At 71.3% G+C, this 21960-nt stretch overlaps 2 protein-coding genes across 2 annotated transcripts; one reads left to right on the top strand and one right to left on the bottom strand.

Moving 5' to 3' along the window:
• The first annotated feature begins 86 nt into the window (after positions 1-86).
• On the top strand, positions 87-6528 carry LOC142827871 (uncharacterized). The gene is made up of 7 exons (XM_075924065.1): positions 87-1738; positions 4578-4742; positions 5039-5104; positions 5314-5384; positions 6091-6163; positions 6353-6485; positions 6518-6528. Exons 1-7 carry the CDS (start codon positions 1322-1324, stop codon positions 6526-6528), a joined length of 936 nt encoding a protein of 311 aa, XP_075780180.1. The 5' UTR covers positions 87-1321.
• Positions 6529-17165: 10637 nt separating this feature from the next.
• Positions 17166-19610, bottom strand: SPMIP1 (sperm microtubule inner protein 1). Its single transcript, XM_075924922.1, has 2 exons — positions 19091-19610; positions 17166-17376 (listed from the first exon to the last, which is right to left on the bottom strand). The coding sequence occupies exons 1-2, from the start codon at positions 19506-19508 to the stop codon at positions 17267-17269; spliced, it is 528 nt and encodes a 175-aa protein (XP_075781037.1). The 5' UTR covers positions 19509-19610; the 3' UTR covers positions 17166-17266.
• Positions 19611-21960: the final 2350 nt, after the last annotated feature.

Genomic DNA, 21960 nt, shown 5'->3' with positions numbered 1-21960 from the left:
GGCCCATCCCCTGGGCCTCTGGGCTGCCCAGGCCTCCCCATGCAGGGAGACTGGCCCACCAGCCACGGCCTTGGCCCACGCAGCGAGGGCCGTGACCAGACCCGCCCTGCCTGGGCCTGCTTGCACGGGGGCAGGGGGTGTAAGCGCCGTGGGCTCGTGGGACACGAGGGGATATCCGTGGCAGGCGAACCGCTGAGAGCCAGGCCTGTGAAAAGGCCCTGACAGGCACCGCATCAGCCCAGCACCGTGCACCACGCGCATGAACACACCAGCGGTTCCCTCAGCACCGCGGCTCACAGGACTGGGGGGGTTTTCAACCAGGGACCCCGGGACCGGTCCTGCGGATCCCAAAGGCCCACGCCCAGGGCCGCGTATTGCTCAGCTCTGACCCCCAACGCTGAAGCTAGGCCGGGCTGCTGTGAGGCGGCGAGCAGTGCCCGCCTGCCACGGGTCCGTGGGTGTCCCTGGCGGCCTGTGGGCACCCTGCCTGGATGGTGGCTTGTCAGCCACTCTGTTACCCCCCCTTCCTGTCCATCACCCCCTTTCCCTCGGGGCCGGGAGGCTGCCTGCAGGCTGGCACCGACAAAGCCAAGCCCCTCGGAGCAACGTCGCCATCGCCCGCGTGCCAGGCTCAGAGCTCTGTGCCAACCTGGGCCCATCGCGCCAGGGCAGGCGGCCTGTCATGAGCACCAGAGACGCGGGGTCATGTCCCACTCCCGGGGGCCTCCCTGGGGCCTGGCGTCCCCCAGCACAACGGACAGGCTGAGAGTCGGATCCCCTGGCCTGCCCCGCTGAGCTGCATGTAGGGACGGGGAGGGAGCCGGCCCCTCTGCCCAGCCCCCCCCCTCACACAGCGGCTCAGGTGTCGGGAACCCAACCCCGGCTGCCCATGTATAATTGAGGAGCTGCCCACAGCCAGGGAACCAGGCACTCGGTCGCCAGGAGCTACCAGGTAGAATCCCCCCGCCCCAGGCCCCCGCTGCCCCCAGGCCTGGCCCAGAGGCTAGGGTGATGGGCACAGGGAAGCACAGTGCCTGCTCCGGGCTGGTTCCTCATGGCCACAGTTTGGGTGCATCACTGCCCAGCAGGGGACACAGGCACTGCCCGTCTGGGGGGCCTCCTTAGCCCACTGCCAGCCTGGGGCAGCTCCCAGCCATGGGGTCCCTCCCTGGGTCAGCCCCCCCCCCAGAGCTGAGCTCTGGGGGCCCATCGTGACCCCATCCCGGCCATCGAACGGGGGCCAGGAGTGCCGGACACAGGGAGTCCTGGGGTCTTGACCCTGCCTCCCCCGCCAAGGCTGGCTGATCACTCGCTGCCCGAGATGGACCCGGTGCCAGGTGGGGAGGGGGATCCTGCCTTGGGGGGCCACGTGCCAGGTGAGACCAGCCCCACGCAGCCTGTCCAGCTCTCAGCGCCCATCACCTCTGCATCTGGGCAGCTGCCACGTGGGTGGGCCCTGCAGCCCGTTGCTGGCCAGGGGGACAGGGCTGTGTGCTGCATGCCTGGGGCACCCCCGGGTGTTGTGTTGGGGGGGGGAGCTGCTCTGCGGGGGCAGCGGGTTCCATGTGGGGCAGCCTGGGCTGCTCTTCCCTGGTGGGGGGCTGGGCTGAGCAGCTGGCTGGTGCCGTGGGTCGCAGGGGGGCTACTGGCACCATCGTCCCCCCCAGGGCGGCGGCTGCTGGAGATGCTGCTGGACACGCTGCTGGCGGCGGGACGACGGCACCGACAGCGGGTGCAGGTGAGCTGGGCTGGGGCGGCCTGTGGGGCGCGGGCCTGTGGGGCAGGCGGGCCCAGGGGAAAGGGGCAGCCCCCTGTGGCGGGTCCAGGGGCTGCCCAGGCTGCTGAACCGAGCCCTGTGCAGAGGGGACAGCGCCCGTCGTCACGTGGCCTGTCCACGTGTCCACCAGTGGCTGGGGGCCGGGCCCCCATCACAGAGCCCCCCTGCCTGGCACGGGCTGAGCGCCGGCTTCCCACTGCCCTGGGGTCCGTGCCAGGGCCCAGCCGTGGCTGCCCCCTTGCGCCACCCCTGCACGGCTCCGTGGCTCCCAGGGCTGAGCGGCAGCGTGGGCCGGCCCCCTCCCCACCCACCCACCCCTGCACGGCTCCGTGGCTCCCAGGGCTGAGCGGCAGCGTGAGCCTGTCCCCTCCCCACCCACCCACCCCTGCACGGCTCCGTGGCTCCCAGGGCTGAGCGGCAGCGTGGGCCGGACCCCTCCCCACCCACCCACCCCTGCACGGCTCCGTGGCTCCCAGGGCTGAGCGGCAGCGTGGGCCGGACCCCTCCCCACCCACCCACCCCTGCACGGCTCCGTGGCTCCCAGGGCTGAGCGGCAGCGTGAGCCGGCCCCCTCCCCACCCACCCACCCCTGCACGGCTCCGTGGCTCTCAGGGCTGAGCGGCAGCGTGGGCCGGCCCCCTCCCCACCCACCCACCCCTGCACGGCTCCGTGGCTCCCAGGGCTGAGCGGCAGCGTGGGCCGGCCCCCTCCCCACCCACCCACCCCTGCACGGCTCCGTGGCTCCCAGGGCTGAGCGGCAGCGTGGGCCGGCCCCCTCCCCACCCACCCACCCCTGCACGGCTCCGTGGCTCCCAGGGCTGAGCGGCAGCGTGGGCCGGACCCCTCCCCACCCACCCACCCCTGCACGGCTCTGTGGCTCCCAGGGCTGAGCGGCAGCGTGGGCCGGCCCCCTCCCCACCCACCCACCCCTGCACGGCTCCGTGGCTCCCAGGGCTGAGCAGCCCCCTGCGCACCCCCCCACCCCTGCTCGGTTCCCCAGCGTCTCCCACTCCTCTAGTACAGGCCGTTTCCGGGGCACCGCGGAGAGGGGCAGATCGGGGTGAACTGCTTAGAGACGGGGCCACTTCCAGCCCCAGCCTGGGGGGCCGTCGCCAGCAGGCCCCGAGCCAGGGACCCGGAGCGCGGCTGTTCCCCTCCCTGGCCAGCCAGGAGTCCCACACACAACCCCCTCGGGCAGCCCAGCGCGCCCTCCCCCAGCCTGGTCCCCTCCTTACCCAGGTGAGGTTATCGCCCACCCCCCACCTCCCCTCAAACACCCCAGCGCTCCCTGTGCCCCCCAGCCCCCGTTACACAGGGGGGAGGTTATAACCCATCCCCCGCCTCCCCTCACACACCCCAGTGCTCCCTGTGCCCCCCAGCCCCCCTTACACAGGGGAGAGGTTATAACCCATCCCCCACCTCCCCTCACACACCCCAGTGCTCCCAGCCCCCCCCAGCCCCCCTTACACAGGGGAGAGGTTATAACCCATCCCCCCCTCCCCTCACACACCCCAGAGCTCCCTGCCCCCCCTTACACAGGGGAGAGGTTATCACCCACCCTCACCTCCCCTCACACACCCCAGTGCCCCCCAGCTCCCCTTACACAGGGGAGAGGTTATAACCCACCCTCACCTCCCCTCACACACCCCAGTGCCCCCCAGCCCCCCCTTACACAGGGGAGAGGTTATCACCCACCCTCACCTCCCCTCACACACCCCTGTGCCCCCCCAGCCCCACCTTACACAGGGGAGAGGTTATCACCCACCCCCCACCTCCCCTCAAACACCCCAGCACTCCCTGCCCACCCAGCACCCCTCACACAGGGGAGGTTATAACCCATCCCCCACCTCCCCTCAGACACTCCAGTGTCCCCCAGCCCCCCCTTACACAGGGGAGAGGTTATCACCCATCCCCCACCTCCCAAGAGGTTCTCCCAGGCCCAAGGGCGCAGCCCCCGCCCCAGGGCAATTTACACCCCAGCTCTGGCCCCACAGAGCGGGCTGGGCCGGCCCTTTCGCCTCTGCCATGGAAGGGCTTGTTGCTAAAGGAAAGGGCCCTTCCCCGCAGGGAGGGGCCGGACGTGCGGAGCTGGCCTGAGGACAGAGTCGGAGGGGCCCCCGGGCCCTTTGCCCCCTTGCCCACGTGGAGGGAAGCCCGTGGCCGGGGTCTGCCAGGAGCAAACGTTAGAAATACAAGAACAGGGCGTCCCAGCCGCCGATCCCACCGGCGCGGGAGCAGCACAGTTTTTCCGGAAAAGCGCTGATGATTTTACAGGAGATGGTCAGGGCTTTTCCGGAAATTCAAGGGGCCAGTGTAGACAGCTGGCAAGTTATTCCGGAAAAGCGGCTGTCTTGCCCCCATGTGTCTCTGCCAGCAACTCCCCTTCCTCCGAACGCTCCCTTCCTCAGGGCCAACTCATCTGACCCCTTGGGTCTTTGCCTGCCTGACTTAGGCGGCCCCCCTGCCGGGCCGTGCGCACAGGCAGGGCCAGTAGGGGTCAGGCACGGCCTACAGCCCACGCACAGCGACCAGGTACTGACACTGCAGCACCACGTGGGCGAGTCAGTGGGAATCGCGCAGCGCAGGGGGACCCCGAGATACAGAGCAGACAGCCCCCCCCACGCCACGCCCACGTTGGGGCAGACGTAGAACAGCGGTTGCAACAGTGTGGTGTAGGTTCATTGCACCGTCCCATAACGGCCCAGCCTTGCCCCCTGGCTCTGCAGGGTCGCCCACCTCTATCTGCCCCCCGCGCCTTTGGCTTCAGACTTGTCCTTTGCCTCCCCGCCTTCCCCCCCAGCTTTACTGGGACTTCCAGCTGCTAGACGCGGATGGCGACGGCCGTCTACCTGCCCCTGATGCGGAGCTGCTGCTCCGGGAGGTGCCGGGCGCAAGCGCCAGCGGGCCAGCCTGGCAGGACTTCCTGCAGGAGCGCGGGCACGGCCTGGCCTGGGGAGACATCGAGGTACTGGAGCCCCCCGGAGCTGCCCCACGGCTGCGGCAAGGGGGTCTAGTGAGCGGAGCACAGAGGTGGGGGGGCCCGCATGGGTTCTAGTCTCTTGCCCTGAGTCTGCCAGTGCCCTGGCCTGACTCAGTGTCCCTTGGCGGTCCCTGCTCTCTGGAGGGGCAGCAGTGGGGGGGGGGGACCCAGGTCTGGGGAGGGGGGCTGGTGCTGCCTGTGTGGGAGCGGCCGGATCTAGGGCTGCCCTGGGGCTGACCCTCGTGTGTGTCTCTTCCTCCCCCCCCCCCCCCCCCCGCAAGGCCTGGCTCTCCACCCACCCGCTGTCAGCCCGAGCAGAGCCCGGGACCGGCTGCCCTGGCAGGAGGGTAAGGCAGGGGCGCTGCGGGAGGGGGGGTCACAGTGTTGCCCACTCGAACGCCACAGGCAGACACCAGGGGGTCTGGATGCAGGCTGGGACCCCCCCAGACTCACTGCCTGCCTGCTCTGCCCCACAGCCGGACCCGCCCGTGGGGCTGGCGGTGAGGGAGGCTCTGCCCCCTGCCAGACACTCACCGGTCTCCCTCTCACCCTGCAGGGCACAGGGTTGGGGGGCAGCAGCGCCCAGCGCCCCGGGGCAAGGAGTCGGCACTGCCAGCGCTTGGATGGGTATGTCTGGCCCTGCCCCCACCCCCCGCGGCACTGCCGCCCTCCGGCCGTGGGGCACCCCCCAGCCCTCACCCAAGCGCCCGGCGCCCCCTGGGGCCTGAGCAATGCACAGCAAGGGGGAGCCAGGCTGGGCCGGACCGGGGGGGTCCCAATCCAAGGCAGGGTGGGAGCAGAACCCCAGGCCAATTGGGCCTGATTCATGGCAGGGAGGCGGGCTGCTGGGCCAGAGGGGCTATGGGTCTGACCCAGGGCAGGGTGTCTGTGGGGCACTGCCCCCAAAGGAGGCCGCGCTCTGCCCTGCTCAGCTCTGCTGGGTCACCATTGGGCATCTGTCCTTTCCCAGCCTCCCCTGGGGTGAGTCCAGCCCCGGGCCTCCTTCCTGGGGGGACACAAGGGGCAGCCATGGGGGGGGAGGCATGGACACAGACCCCCCGAAGCTTCTTTTCAGTGGGGGAGGCCCCTGGCCTTCTCCTCTCCTCCGCGCTCTGTCTCCGGCTTCCTGGCACTGCCCCCCGGCCCCCCATCAGGGCATGGCGTGGGCACCTGGCGGGGACGAGCAGGCCCAGGAGCCTGGTGACAGCCTCCGTGCCTCAGTTTCCCCACTGGGTGGCTGTGCTGAGGGGATCCGAGTGGAGGCCACCGGGGCAGGGGTCCAGGCCCGGGCTGGGCAGGCCGGAGAACCTAACGCTGGCCCCTCCTTGGCAAGGGTCTGGGACACGGAGGCCTTGGTGCCCGGCCAGGTGAAGGGGGCAGAGGCTCTGTGGAGCGGATCGGCGCAGGTAGGAGCCGGCGGGGCCAGAGCTCATGGCCCAGAGACCCCTGTGGCTTGGGGACCTGCCCTGCTCTGGGCCCTGGGCCCTGGCTCCTGTCCGAGCTCTCCGGGCCATGGGTGGGTCCCCCCCTGTGTGGGTCCCCCCCGGGTGGGTCCCCCCCTTGGCTTCTCTGCCCCTCCTGTGTCCCCCTGCCAGGCACTCCTGGACGGCCTGCTGCTACCACCGGACCGGGGCCAAACCCGCCTGCGCCAGCCCCTGCTCGGTTGTGCCCTGGAGCAGGTGCCCGCTGCGGGGCTCCCCCTGGGCGCGGTGGACCAGCTGGCAGCAGGTACATTGCGGGGGGCCGGTTCTGCTCCGGAGCGGTGCATTGACTCAGGCCGTGCCCGGTGCCCTCTGCCGGCCAGGAGCCCTGAGGATAAAAGCTCTACTACCGCTGCGGCCGGGGGAGGGTTGTTCCCAGGAGCTGGGTGGGAGGCGGCGCCCAGAAGTGTGGGCATTCCTGTGCCAGCGTGTGTGTGCCGCAGGCACCCCAATGCCGGGGATGGGCACCGTGGCCGACCCGGTGGGAATTCTCTGCTCTGGTCTGTGTGGCGCCCAAGCGGGTGGCCCGCCAGCCTGTGCCCCATCTCCGGTCACTGCCAGTTGGCAGAGCCGCTGGCTGCAGCAAGTTCGGTTCCCCAATGCAGCCTGGAGCTTCCAAAGCTTCCCGTGACGGCCGGGCACGGGCACCGCGGCAGACAGCCGCCCAGCCCTCGGCGTGTTCACCCGGCCCTGCGCCACGCCCGGGGCCGGCTCCCTCCCTCTCCTCTGCTGGCACCGTGACCCCGGCTCCCTTTGCAGCCCTGCCTGCCCCCAGCGAGGCGCCCACAGAGGGTGGCTGGAGGAGAACAGGCGGTGGCAGGATCGCGCCGAGCTGGCAGGCACAGTGAGTGGGTGCGGCGTTGGGGGGGGGAATGGCCGGGGGAGGGGCTGGCAGGCACGGTGAGTGGGTGCGGCGCTGGGGGGGGGAATGGCCGGGGGAGGGGCTGGCAGGCACGGTGAGTGGGTGCGGCGTTGGGGGGGGGAATGGCCGGGGGAGGGGCTGGCAGGCACGGTGAGTGGGTGCGGCGCTGGGGGGGGGAATGGCCGGGGGAGGGGCTGGCGGGCACGGTGAGCGGATGCGGCGTTGGGGGGGGGAATGGCCGGGGGAGGGGCTGGCGGGCACAGTGAGCGGGTGCGGCGTTGGGGGGCAAGGCCGGGGGAGGGGCTGGAGGGCACGGTGGCCGGGCGTGGCATTGGGGGGCACGGCCGGGGGAGGGGCTGGAGGGCACGGTGGCCGGGCGTGGCGTTGGGGGGCACGGCCGGGGGAGGGGCTGGAGGGCACGGTGAGTGGGTGCGGCGCTGGGGGGGGGAATGGCCGGGGGAGGGGCTGGCGGGCACGGTGAGCGGATGCGGCGTTGGGGGGGGGGAATGGCCGGGGGAGGGGCTGGCGGGCACAGTGAGCGGGTGCGGCGTTGGGGGGCAAGGCCGGGGGAGGGGCTGGCGGGCACAGTGAGCGGATGCGGCGTTGGGGGGGGGGGGAATGGCCGGGGGAGGGGCTGGCGGGCACAGTGAGCGGGTGCGGCGTTGGGGGGCAAGGCCGGGGGAGGGGCTGGAGGGCACGGTGGCCGGGCGTGGCATTGGGGGGCACGGCCGGGGGAGGGGCTGGAGGGCACGGTGGCCGGGCGTGGCGTTGGGGGGCACGGCCGGGGGAGGGGCTGGAGGGCACGGTGGCCAGGCGTGGCGTTGGGGGGCACGGCCGGGGGAGGGGCTGGAGGGCACGGTGGCCAGGCGTGGCGTTGGGGGGCACGGCCGGGGGAGGGGCTGGAGGGCACGGTGGCCGGGCGTGGCGTTGGGGGGCACGGCCGGGGGAGGGGCTGGAGGGCACGGTGGCCAGGCGTGGCATTGGGGGGCACGGCCGGGGGAGGGGCTGGAGGGCACGGTGGCCGGGCGTGGCGTTGGGGGGCACGGCCGGGGGAGGGGCTGGAGGGCACGGTGGCCAGGCGTGGCGTTGGGGGGCACGGCTGGGGGAGGGGCTGGAGGGCACGGTGAGCGGGTGCGGCGTTGGGGGGCACGGCCGGGGGAGGGGCTGGAGGGCACGGTGGCCAGGCGTGGCGTTGGGGGGCACGGCCGGGGGAGGGGCTGGAGGGCACAGTGGCCAGGCGTGGCGTTGGGGGGCACGGCCGGGGGAGGGGCTGGAGGGCACGGTGGCCAGGCGTGGCGTTGGGGGGCACGGCCGGGGGAGGGGCTGGAGGGCACGGTGGCCAGGCGTGGCGTTGGGGGGCACGGCCGGGGGAGGGGCTGGAGGGCACGGTGGCCAGGCGTGGCGTTGGGGGGCACGGCCGGGGGAGGGGCTGGAGGGCACGGTGGCCAGGCGTGGCGTTGGGGGGCACGGCCGGGGGAGGGGCTGGAGGGCACGGTGGCCAGGCGTGGCCAGGGCGGCATGGTGCCAGGCCTGTGACCCGGGCTGCACCCACCCCTCCTGGTCCTTGCTCCTTCCTGAGCTCGGCCCGGCTCCCCAGGCCAGCTGGGCACTGAGGCACTTACAGCCCTGGCCAGGACCCAGCCCCCCACAGCCAAGGGGTGCTCACCCCAGGGCCAAGGGGGGGCCAATGGCCGTGCTGCCGAGGGAGCCTAGGTGTGGAGGGAGTTGGGCAGGAGGGGCCCAGCCCTCCACCTCCCCAGCCCCCTAAGCGGTAAGACGCCCCCCCCCTTGCGTTATGGAAACTGGCTAACGAAGAGAAATCTGCATAACCCAGTGATGCTCTAGGCAACCCCCTCCTGTCCTCCTCAGCGTTCACGTTACGCGCTGCCGGCGCCGTGTGGCCGCCGTCGGCCCCGGCTCGCTCTTGCGCGGGGGGACGAGCCCTACGACACGCCCGCGGCTATCGAGGGGCGCGGGCGAACGAGAGCCGTGATGGCGGCCCGGGAGGGGAGCCGCTCAACCGTCTGGGTTGCCAGATAGTTTCTCAAAAAATACCGACCATGGCAGGAAAAAAAACCGACCACTGTGCAAAAAAAGTCACGGCCCCTTTAAATCCTCGTGCTCCCTCCCCACCCCCCTGACATGGCAGGCGAAGAGTGTCCCAAGCCGCCTTCTGTCCGAGAAAAACAGACAATAGCGGCCATTTTATCGCAGGTATTTTCTGAGTTTTTTTCCGGCTAGAAACTGCAAATCCCGGCCTGTCGGAGCCAATACCGGACACCTGGCAACCCCATCAACTACTTGGTCGTGTGAGCCCAGCAGGGGGCGGGGCGTGGGAAAGCCCGTGGCCACACCCCCTGGTGCTGGACTCCATGTTGAACCTGGTATTTTTCCATGGAAGGGGGGTGTAAACCCAAGGGTTCCCGGCCCCGGGGAAAGGCCGAGTAAGGAGCCCGTTGGCTCCTGCTGGCCTTGGCCGTGGCCTGGCTCGCCCTAAGACGACCCCAAGCCCTTCGAGGGGCCGGAGACGCGGGGGAAAGGGTTCGTCTCCGAGCTGAAGCTGAACCCGGAAATAAGAACAGTCCTTTGGGGGCGTGAAGCATCGCGTCGGTAGCCAGCGTCCATAACCCTGGGGCGCTCCGCCTGGACGTGTGTTTCTCGGGGGGTTGCTCCCCACAAAGGCCTAGACACTCCCGCCCCAGCGGCTCCGAGCAGCCGGTTCCCTCAGGCCTGGCTGGAGTCTGGCCCCCCCATCGAACAAGCCCTGGGGGGATCGAGGAGGCTCCTTACCCCTCCCGCCAGGCCTTACAGGAGCGATACGGCCCCGTGACTGTCCCCACCCCCACCCCCCTCCATCTCCTCACAGGCAGGAGCCTCCACCCGCAGGGGCCCGGAACCAGCCGCGGCGCGTCCGACCTCCGACGAGGGGCCCCGCCGGCGCTCGGGGGATGAGGGGGCGGAGGCCCCAGACGGCGCTGGAGCCGGCTCTTGGCAGGTGAATGGTTCAGCCTCCCTCCCAGGGAGCCGCGGGGCGGGGAGGGGTCACCTGAAGCAGCCACGTCCCCACCTGGGCCGCTGAGGGTCACCCAACGGGTTCCAGGCGGGTGGGGCCGGATTGTGCTGCTGTGACCGGGACGGGGGGGGCTGCACGGGTGACATGCCAGCCGGGGAGGGTCCTGCCAGCCCCAGCCAACTGCCCCACCATGGGGCAGCACCTGCCCGGCTCTCTGGGCACTCCTGCTATAACCCGTGGCTCATGGACTGCCCCCTGCTACTCCCCAGGGGCAGGGCTCCCCACGGCTCCGGCGGAGCAGGGATGGGGGGGCCCAGTGGCCCCAGGCAGGGCAGTGGGTTTATCTCTGGGCTACGCTGGGCTTTGGGGGTCTCCTTGGGCTCGGGGGCGATAGAGGCTCTCGAGCGTCCGGCTCTGTCTTGGCGAAGCCCCAGGAGACGCCGTGGAGCGAGCCAGGGGAGCTGCCGGAGACGCGGGCGTGTGGGGCACCACAGAGGGAAGCGGGAGCCCTGCCGCCCCATGAGTGCAGGTGTCTGCAAGACCCCAGGGCCCCGGGACCACCCCAGAGGGAACAGTGGGTCCTCCCAGACCAGAACAAGCTGCACCCGCTTCAGCCGGAGGGGACAACCCAGGGACGGCGGGAGCTGGAAACTCGGCAGCCTCTGGAGTCTCTGCTGACGGCCCAGCAGGGGCTACAGAGGGAGCTGGAGGCTGTCAAGAGCCAAGAAGGGAGGGCGCCGGAGGCCCTCGAGCCCCAAGAAGGAAGGGCACCGGAGGCCCTCGAGCCCCAAGAAGGAAGGGCGCCGGAGGCCCTCGAGCCCCAAGAAGGTAGGGCGCCGGAGGCCCTCGAGCTCCAAGAAGGAAGGGCGCCAGAGGCCTTTGAGCCCCAAAGAGGAAGGATGCCGGAGGCCCTTGAGCTCCAAGAAAGGAGGGCGCTGGAGGCCCTCAAGCTCCAAGAAGGGAGGGCGCTGGAGGCCCTCAAGCCCCAAGAAGGGAGGGCGCCGGAGGCCTTTGAGCCCCAAAGAGGAAGGATGCCGGAGGCCCTTGAGCTCCAAGAAGGGAGGGCGCTGGAGGCCCTCAAGCCCCAAGAAGGGAGGGCGCCGGAGGCCTTTGAGCCCCAAAGAGGAAGGATGCCAGAGGCCCTTGAGCTCCAAGAAGGGAGGGCGCTGGAGGCCCTCGAGCCCCAAGGAGGAAGGGCACCGGAGGCCTTCGAGCCCCAAGAAGGAAGGGCGCCGGAGGCCCTCGAGCACCAAGAAGGAAGGGCGCCGGAGGCCCTCGAGCCCCAAGAAGGAAGGGCGCCGGAGGCCTTTGAGCCCCAAAGAGGAAGGATGCCGGAGGCCCTTGAGCTCCAAGAAGGAAGGGCGCCGGAGGCCCTCGAGCCCCAAGAAGGAAGGGCGCCGGAGGCCCTCGAGCCCCAAGAAGGAAGGGCGCCAGAGGCCTTTGAGCCCCAAAGAGGAAGGGCGCCGGAGGCCCTCGAGCCCCAAGAAGGAAGGATGCCGGAGGCCCTTGAGCTCCAAGAAGGGAGGGCGCTGGAGGCCTTTGAGAAGGGAGAAGGGAGGGAGCCAGAGGTTCTTGGGCGCCAAGGAGGAAGAGCGCTAGAGGCCCTCAAGCACCAAGGACAAAGGGCGCCAGGGGCCTATCGGCTCCAGGAGGATCCACCAACAGAGCTGGTGGCTCTCGAGCCCCAAGTGCCACAGGCCCCACCCCAGGAGCAGGGGGAGCCCAGGGCCCCGGGAGGCCCACACGAGAAGCCCCTTGAGGCCCAGGGCCCCCCAGAAGGAGACCCAGTGACCCCTGAAAGGAGGGAGCCTCTGGTCCTGCAGCCCCAGCAGCCCATGGGGCTGGACCCCCTCGAGCCTCCTCAGAGGGAGCCGGAGACCCCTCCAGCCGGGGGTCCACTGCAGGGGGTGGAGCTAGAGCCCCCAGAGCAGAGGGACGCTCAGGCCTCCGTGCTACAGGGCCCAGCCCTGAGGGAGCCGGCGGCCCGTCAGCCGCAGGGATCTCCGCCGAGGGGACGGGCGGGACAAGAGCCCCCTCCGAGGGAGCTGGGGCCCCTTCGGGCCCAGGAGCCGCAGCAAAGGGACCCGGAGGCTCCGCTGAGGCCGTCGGAGGCCCTGGAGCACCAGGGATCCCCACAGAGGGAGCAGGAAAGGGACCCGGTGTCCCTTCAGCCCGCGGAGCCAGAGGCCGGCCAGCCCCGGGCCTGTAGTGCTGCCCAGGGCCCGAGGGGGCCGCACCGGAGGCAGACGGAGACCCATGAGGCCCCAGGGAGGCTGCAAAGGGCGCCAGGGGCCGCTGAGCCCCCGGAGGTTCTGCTGAGGGAGCCCCAAGCGCAGAGGCTGTGTCAGGCCCCTCAGCTCCAGGGGGCTCCGGAGGCCCTGGCGCCCCAAGAACATAGCGCTCCACAGGGCCTGGAGCCGCGGGGCTGGAGGGCGGGGCAGGCCGGCCAGCTCCAGCGGGAGCCTGCTGGCTCCCAGGGGCCACGACATAGGGAGCCCCGGGCCCCGGAGCCCCACGAACTCCCTCAGGGATCTCCAGGGAGGGAGCTGGAGCCGCTTGGGCCCTCGGAGCCGCCGCTGAGGGAGCCCCAGGAAGGGAGGGAGCCAGCAGCCCCCAGGGGGGTACAGCCCCTTCTGCCCGGGGCCACGCCGCAGAGCGCGCTAGAGTCCTGGGGGTCCCGGCTGACGGAGCCCTCGGGAGCTGTGTTGGGGGCCCCCCCCGGGGTTCAAACCCACAGACCAAGGGAGCTGAGACCAGCCCCACCGCTGGGGCCGGGGAGGGGCGAGGCGCAGGGGACCGCGCTGGGGGAGGAGATGCCGGTGGAGGCCCAGGGCTCGCCAGGCACCCCGATGGAGCTGGGGCTGCCCCAGGCCCAGGGGAGCCTGCGGAGGGACTCCGGAGTAATCCAGCCCCAGGAACAGGGCCGGCCATGGGTCCCGCAGCTCCAGTCCCAGGAAACTCCAGAGCCCTCCACTCCTGGGGCTCCCCAGGTCCCTCTGCTCCAGGGACGGGGGCCAGGGGCCCAGCAGCCCAAAGCAGAGCGGCTGAGGGAGGCGCTAGAGCCCCAGGAACTTAGGGGTCTGGCCCAGGCCCAGAGAGGACCAGAGACGGCCCAGCCCTGGGGGGCTCTGCCGCACGAGGTGGAGCCCCCCCAGCGCCGGGAGCCGGAGACCAGGCAGACGAGGGAGCTGGTGGGTGAGGCGCCGCGGGAGTCCCTGCAGCGGGATCTGGCACGAAGGGAGCCGGCAGCCCCGGGGGTGGCAGAGCCAGAGGCCCTCCAGCTCCGGGACACCCCCCAGAGGGCTCCAGCAGCCTCGCTGCCCCGTGGGGTGCTCCCGAGGGAGCCGGGAGCCGCCGAGTCGGTGGAAACGGAGCCGGAGGCGGCTGAGCCCCAGGAGTCGCTGCTGGAGGCGCTCAAGGCCCAGGGCCCTGCCCCGTCGGCGCTGGAGCCTTGGTGGAGCCAGGGGACACTGGAGCCGCAGGCCCAGGAAGCCCAGCAATGGGGGGCGCTTCTGCCCCAGGGCGGGGAGGCGCTGCCGGCCCGGGGCGCTGCCCAGAGCGGGTCATGGGACCGTCAGCTCCTGGAGCCACTGCAAGCTGCTGGCCCCTCCTCACCCGGCCCCGGGCGTCCTGGCCAGAGCCCCATGGGCACCCCGCTGCTGGAGCAGGCAACCCTCGGCCATGTGAGCCCCGGCTGGGGGGCCCAGCACGGCAAGCGAGGAGGGGAAGCCACGGAGCCGCGCCTGGTAAGAAGGGGCGTCGGGGAGCAGCGCTGGGGTAGGGGATGGAGGCAGGGCCCATGGGGGGGGAGGGCCTGTACCATGAGCTGAGGGGCTCCTTAGCCAAGCAGGCCTGGCGGGTTGGGGGGTGCCCGTCTCCCCTGGGGCGGGCCCGGCGATTTGGGGGCTGCCCGTCTCCCCTGGGGTGGGGCCAGCAGTTTGGGGGTTCGCCCGTCTCCCCTGGGGCAGGGCTGGCGGGTTGGGGGGTGCCCATCTCCCCTGGGGCGGGGCTGGCGGGTTGAGGGGTGCTTATCTCCCCTGGGGCGGGCCCCACAGGTTGGGGGGTGCTCATCTCCCCTGGGGCGGGCCCCATGGGTTGGGGGGTGCCCGTCTCCCCTGGGGCGAGCCCCGCGGGTTGGGGGGTGCCCGTCTCCCCTGGGGCGGGCCCGGCAGTTTGGGGGTTCGTCCGTCTCCCCTGGGGCAGGGCCGGCGGTTTGGGGGTTGCCCGTCTCCCCTGGGGCGGGCCCGGCGGTTTGGGGGTTGCCCGTCTCCCCTGGGGTGGGCCCGGCGGTTTGGGGGCACCTGTCCCCCCTGGGGCGGGCCCGGCAGTTTGGGGGTTCGTCCGTCTCCCCTGGGGCAGGGCCGGCGGTTTGGGGGTTGCCCGTCTCCCCTGGGGCGGGCCCGGCGGTTTGGGGGTTGCCCGTCTCCCCTGGGGCGGGCCCGGCGGTTTGGGGGTTCGTCCGTCTCCCCTGGGGCGGGGCCGGCGGGTTGCGGGTTCGCCCGTCCCCCCTGGGGCGGGGCTGGCGGGTTGGGGGGTGCCTGTCTCCCCTGGGGCGGGGCCGGTGGGTTGGGGGGTGCCCGTCTCCCGAGGGCGGTCCCGAGGGGTTAGCGCTGTGGGGTGCTTAGGGGAGGGGCGCGGGGTCCGGCCTGCCCACGTGGGGCGCTGTGGGTGGGAGGTGCAGCGGCCGGGGGCCCGGCCTGGCTCCCCGACGGAGGGTCCCGGCCGGGGTGAGGAACTGGCGCCATCGGGCCCCTTGCTCCGGCCTCGCTGACGCCGCGGGTGCCACCGCAGCCTGTCCCGCGCCCCTGGCCCCTGCGCCGGGAGCAGGCGTTCATCCGGCCCGCCGGGCGGGAGCAGCGGGCGGCCGTGCGCAGGCTGGCGGAGCTGCAGCGGGAAGGCGGGCGCAGGCACCGGTGGGACAGGGAGCGGCAGCTGCTGCGGGTGAGGCTGGGCTGAGCCCGGGGGGTCCTGCCCTGGGTGCCCCCGGGGGTGGCGCCCTTCGGGCTCCGTGGGGAGTTCGAATCCCGGGGCGCCCTGGCAGCCTCCAGCCGGCCCCGAGTGGGCACGGCGGGGCCCCACCCCACGGCGAGGCGCTGGCCCCGGTCCTCTGCCCCGCCCGGCCCCTCTCAGCCTCGGGTTCTCCCGCCCCAGTTCCAGGAGCGACTCTCCATCGCCAGGCACAGGTCGGCCGAGGATCTCCCGGGGGGACCCCAGCCCCCCGCGGAGCCGCAGCCGCAGGCCCAGCAGAGGGCGGCGCTCAAGCAGCACCTGGAGCAGGTGAAGCGGGAGCGGACGCATGGCATGGAGGCCCGGCGCCACAGGCAGGTGTCCAGGGGAGCGACACAGCTGGGGGGCCGGGGAGCCATGGGGCCGGGGAGCTGTGGGGCTGGGGGCCCAGGGAGCAGTGAGACTGGGGGACCGTGGAGCTGGGAACAGTAGGGCCGGGGAGCAGTGGGGCTAAGGAGCTGTGGGGCTGGGGGCCCAGGAAGCAGTGAGAGACCGGGGAGCTATGGGGCCAGGGAGCAGTGGGGCCGGGGAGCCGTGAGGCAGTGGGGCTGGGGGCCCAGGAAGCAGTGAGAGACCGGGGGACTGTGGGGCTGGGGAGCAGTGGGGCCGGGGAGCAGTGAGACCATGGGGTCGGGGAGCAGTGGGGCTAAGGAGCTGTGGGGCTGGGGAGCTGTGGCGCCAAGGAGCAGTGGGGCCAAGGAGCAGTGGGGCCGGGGAGCAGTGAGACCATGGGGTCGGGGAGCAGTGGGGCTAAGGAGCTGTGGGGCTGGGGAGCAGTGGGGCCAGGGAGCCGTGGGGCAGTGGGGTTGGGGGCCCAGGAAGCAGTGAGAGACCGGGGGACTGTGGGGCTGGGGAGCAGTGGGGCCAGGGAGCCGTGGCGCCAAGGGGCAGTGGGGCCAGAAAGTTGGCTGCAGGGGCTGCCCTGTGTTCTTGCTGCAGCTGCTCCCCACAAGGCTGGGGTTCGCTGCCCCCCGCTAGCCCAGAGGGGCCCGGCTCCCCGGCCCGGGCTGACCCACACCGCTCTCTCCCCAGGAACACGCTGAGTTTCCAGGAGCTCTTGGAGCCGCTGGCAGGAGGGCAGGAGGGCAGCGACGTGAGCCAGGAGGGGCAGGCCTGAGCGCCCCCTCCCCTGCCTCCCGCGTGGGCATGGCCCTGCCACCAGGGCCCGCCCGGACGCAGCCTGCGATGAAGTCGGGACGTTGTGTCACGTGTTGTCGGACTAGCGTGCGTGCCTCAGTTTCCCCGGTGTGGCGCTCAGGGTGGGACTCACGGGCGAGGGGCTCCGGCTGCCTGGGCCCAGACCGTTGCCTGGCGACCAGCTTGGCCAGAAGGACAAGGAAGGGGCAGAAGGGCATGACGGGGGCGGGGGGCTGGAGCCGGGGGGGGGCATCTGAAGGGGTCACACTGCCGGAGGCCCTGGCTGACCCCCACTGAGCAGGGAGCAGAGCACGGAGCCTCTGGGGCGTCCAGGGAGCCAGCCCCACCTGCAGCGCTATGGGGCGGGGAGCAGCTGTGGGAGGCTGGATCCCGGAACGGGTTTAGTTCCCCCGCAGGCCTGGTGCACCTGAGCCAGGCACACCCTGCCCCATAGGCCAGCCCCATGGCTGCTGCTGCCCCCCAGCCGCTCTGGGCATTGCTGAGGTAGGGCTGGCTAGAGGCTGTGGGGCTGGGGCAGCTGGAGCGTAGGAGGTGCCATGGGGCAGGGGTATGGGGGCATTATGGGGCTGGGGCATGGGAGGTGCTGTGGGGCTGGGACAGGGATGTGGGAACAGGAGCTTCAGTGCAGGGGCCATCCCCAGGGGCTGGAGAGAGGCTCAGAGGCGCTGTGGGGCCCGAGCCCCCTTACCCGTTGCCCCCCATGTTTGCTCTCTGGGGGTCCCAAGAGCCACCCTCGGCTCGGCCTGGGGCCCCGGCCACCCACTCCTGGAGCCCCGATCCTGCTCGGGCGGCCCCGTGGCTCATGTCGAGGTGGCTGAAGGGGAGGCCCACGGGCCATACGTGGGGTTAGGGCCCGGGGGGAGGGTGAAGGATGCGCGGAGCCGGCCGGCGGCAGCACCAGGCGGTCGTGTTAGGAGAGCCCCGTGCCCCCAGCAGCCGGCCTGGCCCCAAGCCCAGAGCCCCATGGCAGAGGGGCCTGGGGGGGCTCTCACAGGGCCACATCCCGCGGGTCCAGCAGCGAGAAGGCCCCGTTCTTGCGGAAGAAGCTCTCGATGCGGCACTTGGGCGTCGGGGACACGTAGACGTTGGTGACTTTCCCTGGGCAGAGACACAAGGGGAGGGGGCAGTGAGCCGGGGGACACCCCAGAACCTGGGGGATCCCCAGCCCCCCCAGCTGACTCATTGCCCGCCCACCCCCGCACTGCTGGGCACCCAATCTCTCCCTCCAGGGTGGGGGTCCCCGGTATACAGGGCAATCCCAGAGTGGGGGCACGGCCCTGCCCAGGGACAAGGGCTCTGCTTCCCCCCCACATGCCCCACGACCATGTCAGGGCGGGGGAGGACTGTGGCATGTGGCCGGGGGGGGCAGGGCTAGTGGGACGTTATCGACGTCTCCAGGGGCCGTCCAAACTGGGGGGGGTGTTTGCGCCGGATACTGCACAGCGTGACCAAGGGAGGGGCCCACCGAGACTGGGGCTTTGCTGCGGCTGTTTCCGCGGCTCGCCGGCCTGTGGGGTTCGTCGGGGGGACGTCTCTGGGCTGGGGTTCCCAGTCCCGGCTTCGGGGAGCCCCCGCGGGCGCCGCCCACCTCTTGCGGAAGGGCCACGCGTCCAGGGACTGGCTGCACTTGACTGACAATGCACCTGAAGTGGGGCCGAGCTGCGGCGGAGGGGACCGCTCACCCCGCGGGGAGGCCTGGCGGCGAAGGCCTGGGCAGGGGCCGTGCCGGTGGGACACACTCCACCTGGGGCTGTGCTTCGCCCCAGGAGAGCAACGGGGTATCCGCCACGTGGGCAAGGGGGCCACAGGGCCCTGGGGGTCCTCAGCTTTGTCCTCAGGCCAGCGTGTCACCCCTGGAGCGGCTGGGCAGCGGACGGGGCCCGGGAGGACGGATGCTCCCGCCGCAGAGACGGGATTCCAGAACGTTTAACGACAGCCGTGGATTCCACCGCCTGCCCCAGGGACTTTGCATGGGGGTTTGTGATTCCTTTTCCTCTCAACCTTTTCTTTCTTAATAAACCTTTGGATTGGAGAGGCTCACGGGCCGGCCCCACGCGCTCTGTGGGGTGAGATCTGGGGTGTAAATTGCCCTGGGACGGTGACTGCTCCTTTGGGTGTGGGAGAACCTGTGGGGAGGTGGGTTGATACCCTCACCTGGGTTGGGTGGGGGGCAGGGAGCGCTGGGTGTCCTAGGGGGTTGCTTGGGGGACTCCTGGCTGGCCAGTGTGGCAACAGCCGTGCTCGGTGTGACTGGCTGGGGGCCTGCTAGCGACGGCCCCCCACGCTGGGGCTGGAAGTAGCCCCGTGTCTAAGCAATTCACCCTGATCTGCCCCTCTCCGCGAGGGAGGAGAGTGGTCGAGTAGTCGATACCCGATAGACTTAAGCTTACTGGGGAGTCAACTCCTTGCATTCTCCCCTGGCCCCGCTTGTGGAAACACTGGCGAATCTCGATCACACCCAGCATATATAGGGACTATGACACACACCAGAATAGGGCTCATCCCACCCAGGAGGCAGCGCTGCTCCCCCTGGCGCTTTGCACCGCCCTGGGCCAGCCAGGCGGGGAACCCCCAGCCAACGGAGCCAGCTGCTGCCACAAAAGATTTGCATATGCAAATGAGCCCAGTCCACCGTGCGGTCGCAGCCAATGGCACGGAGCCATTCTGGAGGCATGAGGTACAGCCCCGATAGAGCGCCACCTGGTGGAAGCCTCCCCCGCGCCCTGCAGCGGCCCCATGTGCCCAGCCCTGGCTAAGGAGCCAGCTGGGAGCGAGCCGTGGGCCGGGCTCTCTGCCCCCGCGCCCGGCTCACCCATCTGCCAGCCGTAGACGAAGTTGGTGGTGACGGGGCTGTGGTACTTGTCCTCGGGCGGGCTGGCCGTGCGGCGGTGCAGGTAGCGCCGCCGGCCCTCGCCGTCGTGGGAGATGCCCTGGTACAGCAGCTGCCGCACCTCCGGGGCCACCGGCTTCATCTCCCCCTCCTGGACGCTCCCGGCGGCCTCGGCCGGCTCCTCCTCCGGCGGCTTCTGGGCCTCGGGCGCCGGCGCCGGGATGGCGGGCAGCTTGAGCGGCGGCTGGGCCGTCTGCCGCCCCTGGCGCAGCTGCTCCTGCCGGGCCCGGACGGGCGCCCCGTAGCGCTGGTGCCAGTTGAAGCGGACCAGCAGCTCCTTGAGGTACACCTCCTTCCAGAAGTCCTGCTGCTGCGTGTCCATGCTCAGCTGGCGCGCCATGCCGGGGTCTGCGGGGCGCCCCCACACCCCCGCCAATCAACCCCCTGCTCCCAGCAGCCTCCGGGCACAAGCCTGGGGCTCCGGGCCCATCCCTGCTGCCCCCGCCCATTGTCAGCTGTCGCCGTGGCAGCTGCATCACACCCGGCTCACAGAGGCTGGGGGCAAGGGGCTGCCCCGAGGCCGGGCAGGGGTGTCTCCACGCAGCGCCGTGCTCTGGTGGTCACCCCACCGGAGGCCCCCCTGGGATCATGGCGCCCCCCATCAGCAGCCCCTGAGGGATGGCAGATACCAGCACTGGGCATCACTGCTCACAGGCTGTTGTGTGTATTGGACCCCGGGTGGGGGGGGGGCAGTTGCCCCCTGGATCGGACGGGGGCCTGACTGTATTGGCCTAGGTGGGAAAGGCGGGTGCTCTGGGAATCCCCCAGCCGGCTTGCAAGAGGAACCACTCGGGTGCGAGCCCCGGGGGAAGGTGCTGTGCCAAGGGAGAGCACTGGCATTCCCGCCGTGCCGGCGACACCGCGAGCAGGTGCCTGTCTGGCCGGGGCCGGGGCGATGGGCTTTGCTGGCCGTATGCACACAGACCCCGTGCCCCCTGCAGAGCGGGCAGGCCCGCTGGCTCCGGAAAGTGGCGCCGCGGGTTCTGCCCACGCTGCTCGTGCGCCTGCGTCGTCGTACCCGGCGCCGGGCCTGGCTGGCCACCGTTGGCGTCGGGAGAGCTCCGCGGCCCCTTGAGACGTGCCTGGCTCGGAGGTGCCAAGCCACGACTCGGAGCAAACCAGAGCCGGGCATGGACAGGGACCTGCCATGGGGACGGCTCGTGACCGGCCACCCTCTCGTCCCAGCAAGGTCAATGGGATTCCTGCCACACGGGGAAGGCAGAAAAGGCCCCGGGAACCCTCCTCCGGTGGGGACCCTCTGCCCCAGCACCCAAGGGCCTGGTAAGCGACCTGAGACCCGGGCTTAGCACCGAGGTGCAGGGATGAGAGCTGAGGTGCACCCTGAGCTGGGTGGGTGCCCAGGAAGACCGTTTTATGGCCCGAGACCCGTTTCCACCCCTCTGGCGACGTGGGGACGGTCTTCGCCCTTTGCCATGCTGCCTGGGATTTCTGCTGTCCTGTAACAACCCTCGGTGCGTGCCTCAGTTTCCCTGGGCATTGCCCCATAAGCGATGCAGGGGCAGGAATTTGGGAGTGACAGGCATCCCCCCCCCCACACACACACAATGGCCAATGAGATCAGGAGGGGGTATGCCCAGGTGAGACATTTTGCCTGGGACGCTACACAAAGGCAGGGCTGGTGGCCTGGGGTGTGAGGGAGTCTCGCTGGCTCGGGGGCAGAGATGGGGGCAGGGCCCTGGCTCCCCCTCTGCCCAAGAACGGGGCTGGCTGCTCCCGGTTCCCGACCAGCGTCCCTGTCGCCTCATGACCCTGTTCTCCTTGCTGGCTGCAGCAGGGCCAGGCCTGGGGCCTCCCTGGAGCGGTGCTGGTGGCAACATGGTGCCCATGGGGATTGTTTGTCTGGGCCCTTAGCCAGCCTGGGAGCCGGGGGCGCTGTGGGGCTGGGAGAGCCGGTCTCTGAGCAGCACCTCAGATACTCTGGGTGTGTCCCACAGCGCGTCTGCCGACAGCCTGACGGATGCGGGGGGGGGGGGGGGTCAGACCCTGGCTGGGAGGGGGGAGGTGTCAGTGCCTGGCTGAGGGGACAGAGGTCTTTACAGCCAGGGTGCAAGGCTCTGCTGCAGGCATCCTGTGGGGCAGGAAGGGAGCTGGGCAGGGGGCTGGGGTCGGTGGTGCAGCCAGGTGGGGGCTGAGGCCAGCACTCAGGCAGGGAGCTGCCCTGAAGGGGGGGGCACAGCTCAGAACCGGGGTGACAGGTGGCTGGGGAGGGCTTGCGACAGCCCCCCAGAGGGAGCGGCTGAGCTCACAGCCTGGGCAGGGTTGGGGCCGGAGCACAGGCTGCCCCAGCCCCTGAGGGGAGCGTTCCTGGCCCTTGGCTCAAGTCCCAGGTGGAGGGCAGGCTGCAGGCTGGCACCTGCGGGGCAGGGGAAAGGCCCTGTCTCGCCGGCACCAGGGCCACCCTGTGCAGGAGCAGGGGCTCATCCCAGGCTGTGTGTGTCACTGCACCCCCCAGCCAGTTCTAGGCCCAGAGAGGAGGGCTGCCGGGCGTCCCTAGCAGTGTCCCCCTAACAGCAGACCCTGCCTCCCATGCCCAGCTCCCAGAGCCAGGCCCCACACTCACTCTAGGGCAGCCCACTTGCTGCACGAACCCCTCACGACTGAGCTGTGCCAGCGGCGAGGCGCCCAGCCCCACACAGCGCCCTCCTGGCTCATCAGCCCCTCCCTCTCCGCTCAGAACCAGCAGGCAGCCCCCTCGGCTCAGCCCTGGGCCTGCCGGCAGCAGCAGGCTCCCCCCAGGCCTGTCACGCTCTGGGCGGGGCCAGGCTCAGGCA

Source organism: Pelodiscus sinensis, chromosome 1, assembly GCF_049634645.1.
Source record: "Pelodiscus sinensis isolate JC-2024 chromosome 1, ASM4963464v1, whole genome shotgun sequence".
NCBI lineage: Eukaryota > Metazoa > Chordata > Testudines > Trionychidae > Pelodiscus > Pelodiscus sinensis.
Note: the sequence above shows the minus strand (reverse complement) of the source record. Positions and strands in the feature narration are given on the sequence as shown.

Excerpts from the sequence above, each read along its gene's own strand:
- SPMIP1 (XM_075924922.1), bottom strand. The coding sequence starts at position 19,508 with ATGGCGCGCCAGCTGAGCATGGACACGCAGCAGCAGGACTTCTGGAAG. Across the intron at positions 17,377-19,090 it reads CGTCTACGGCTGGCAGATGG|GGAAAGTCACCAACGTCTAC; the intron begins GTGAGCCGGGCG and ends GTCTCTGCCCAG.
- LOC142827871 (XM_075924065.1), top strand. The coding sequence starts at position 1,322 with ATGGACCCGGTGCCAGGTGGGGAGGGGGATCCTGCCTTGGGGGGCCAC. Across the intron at positions 1,739-4,577 it reads GGCACCGACAGCGGGTGCAG|CTTTACTGGGACTTCCAGCT; the intron begins GTGAGCTGGGCT and ends CTTCCCCCCCAG. Across the intron at positions 6,164-6,352 it reads TGTGGAGCGGATCGGCGCAG|GCACTCCTGGACGGCCTGCT; the intron begins GTAGGAGCCGGC and ends TCCCCCTGCCAG.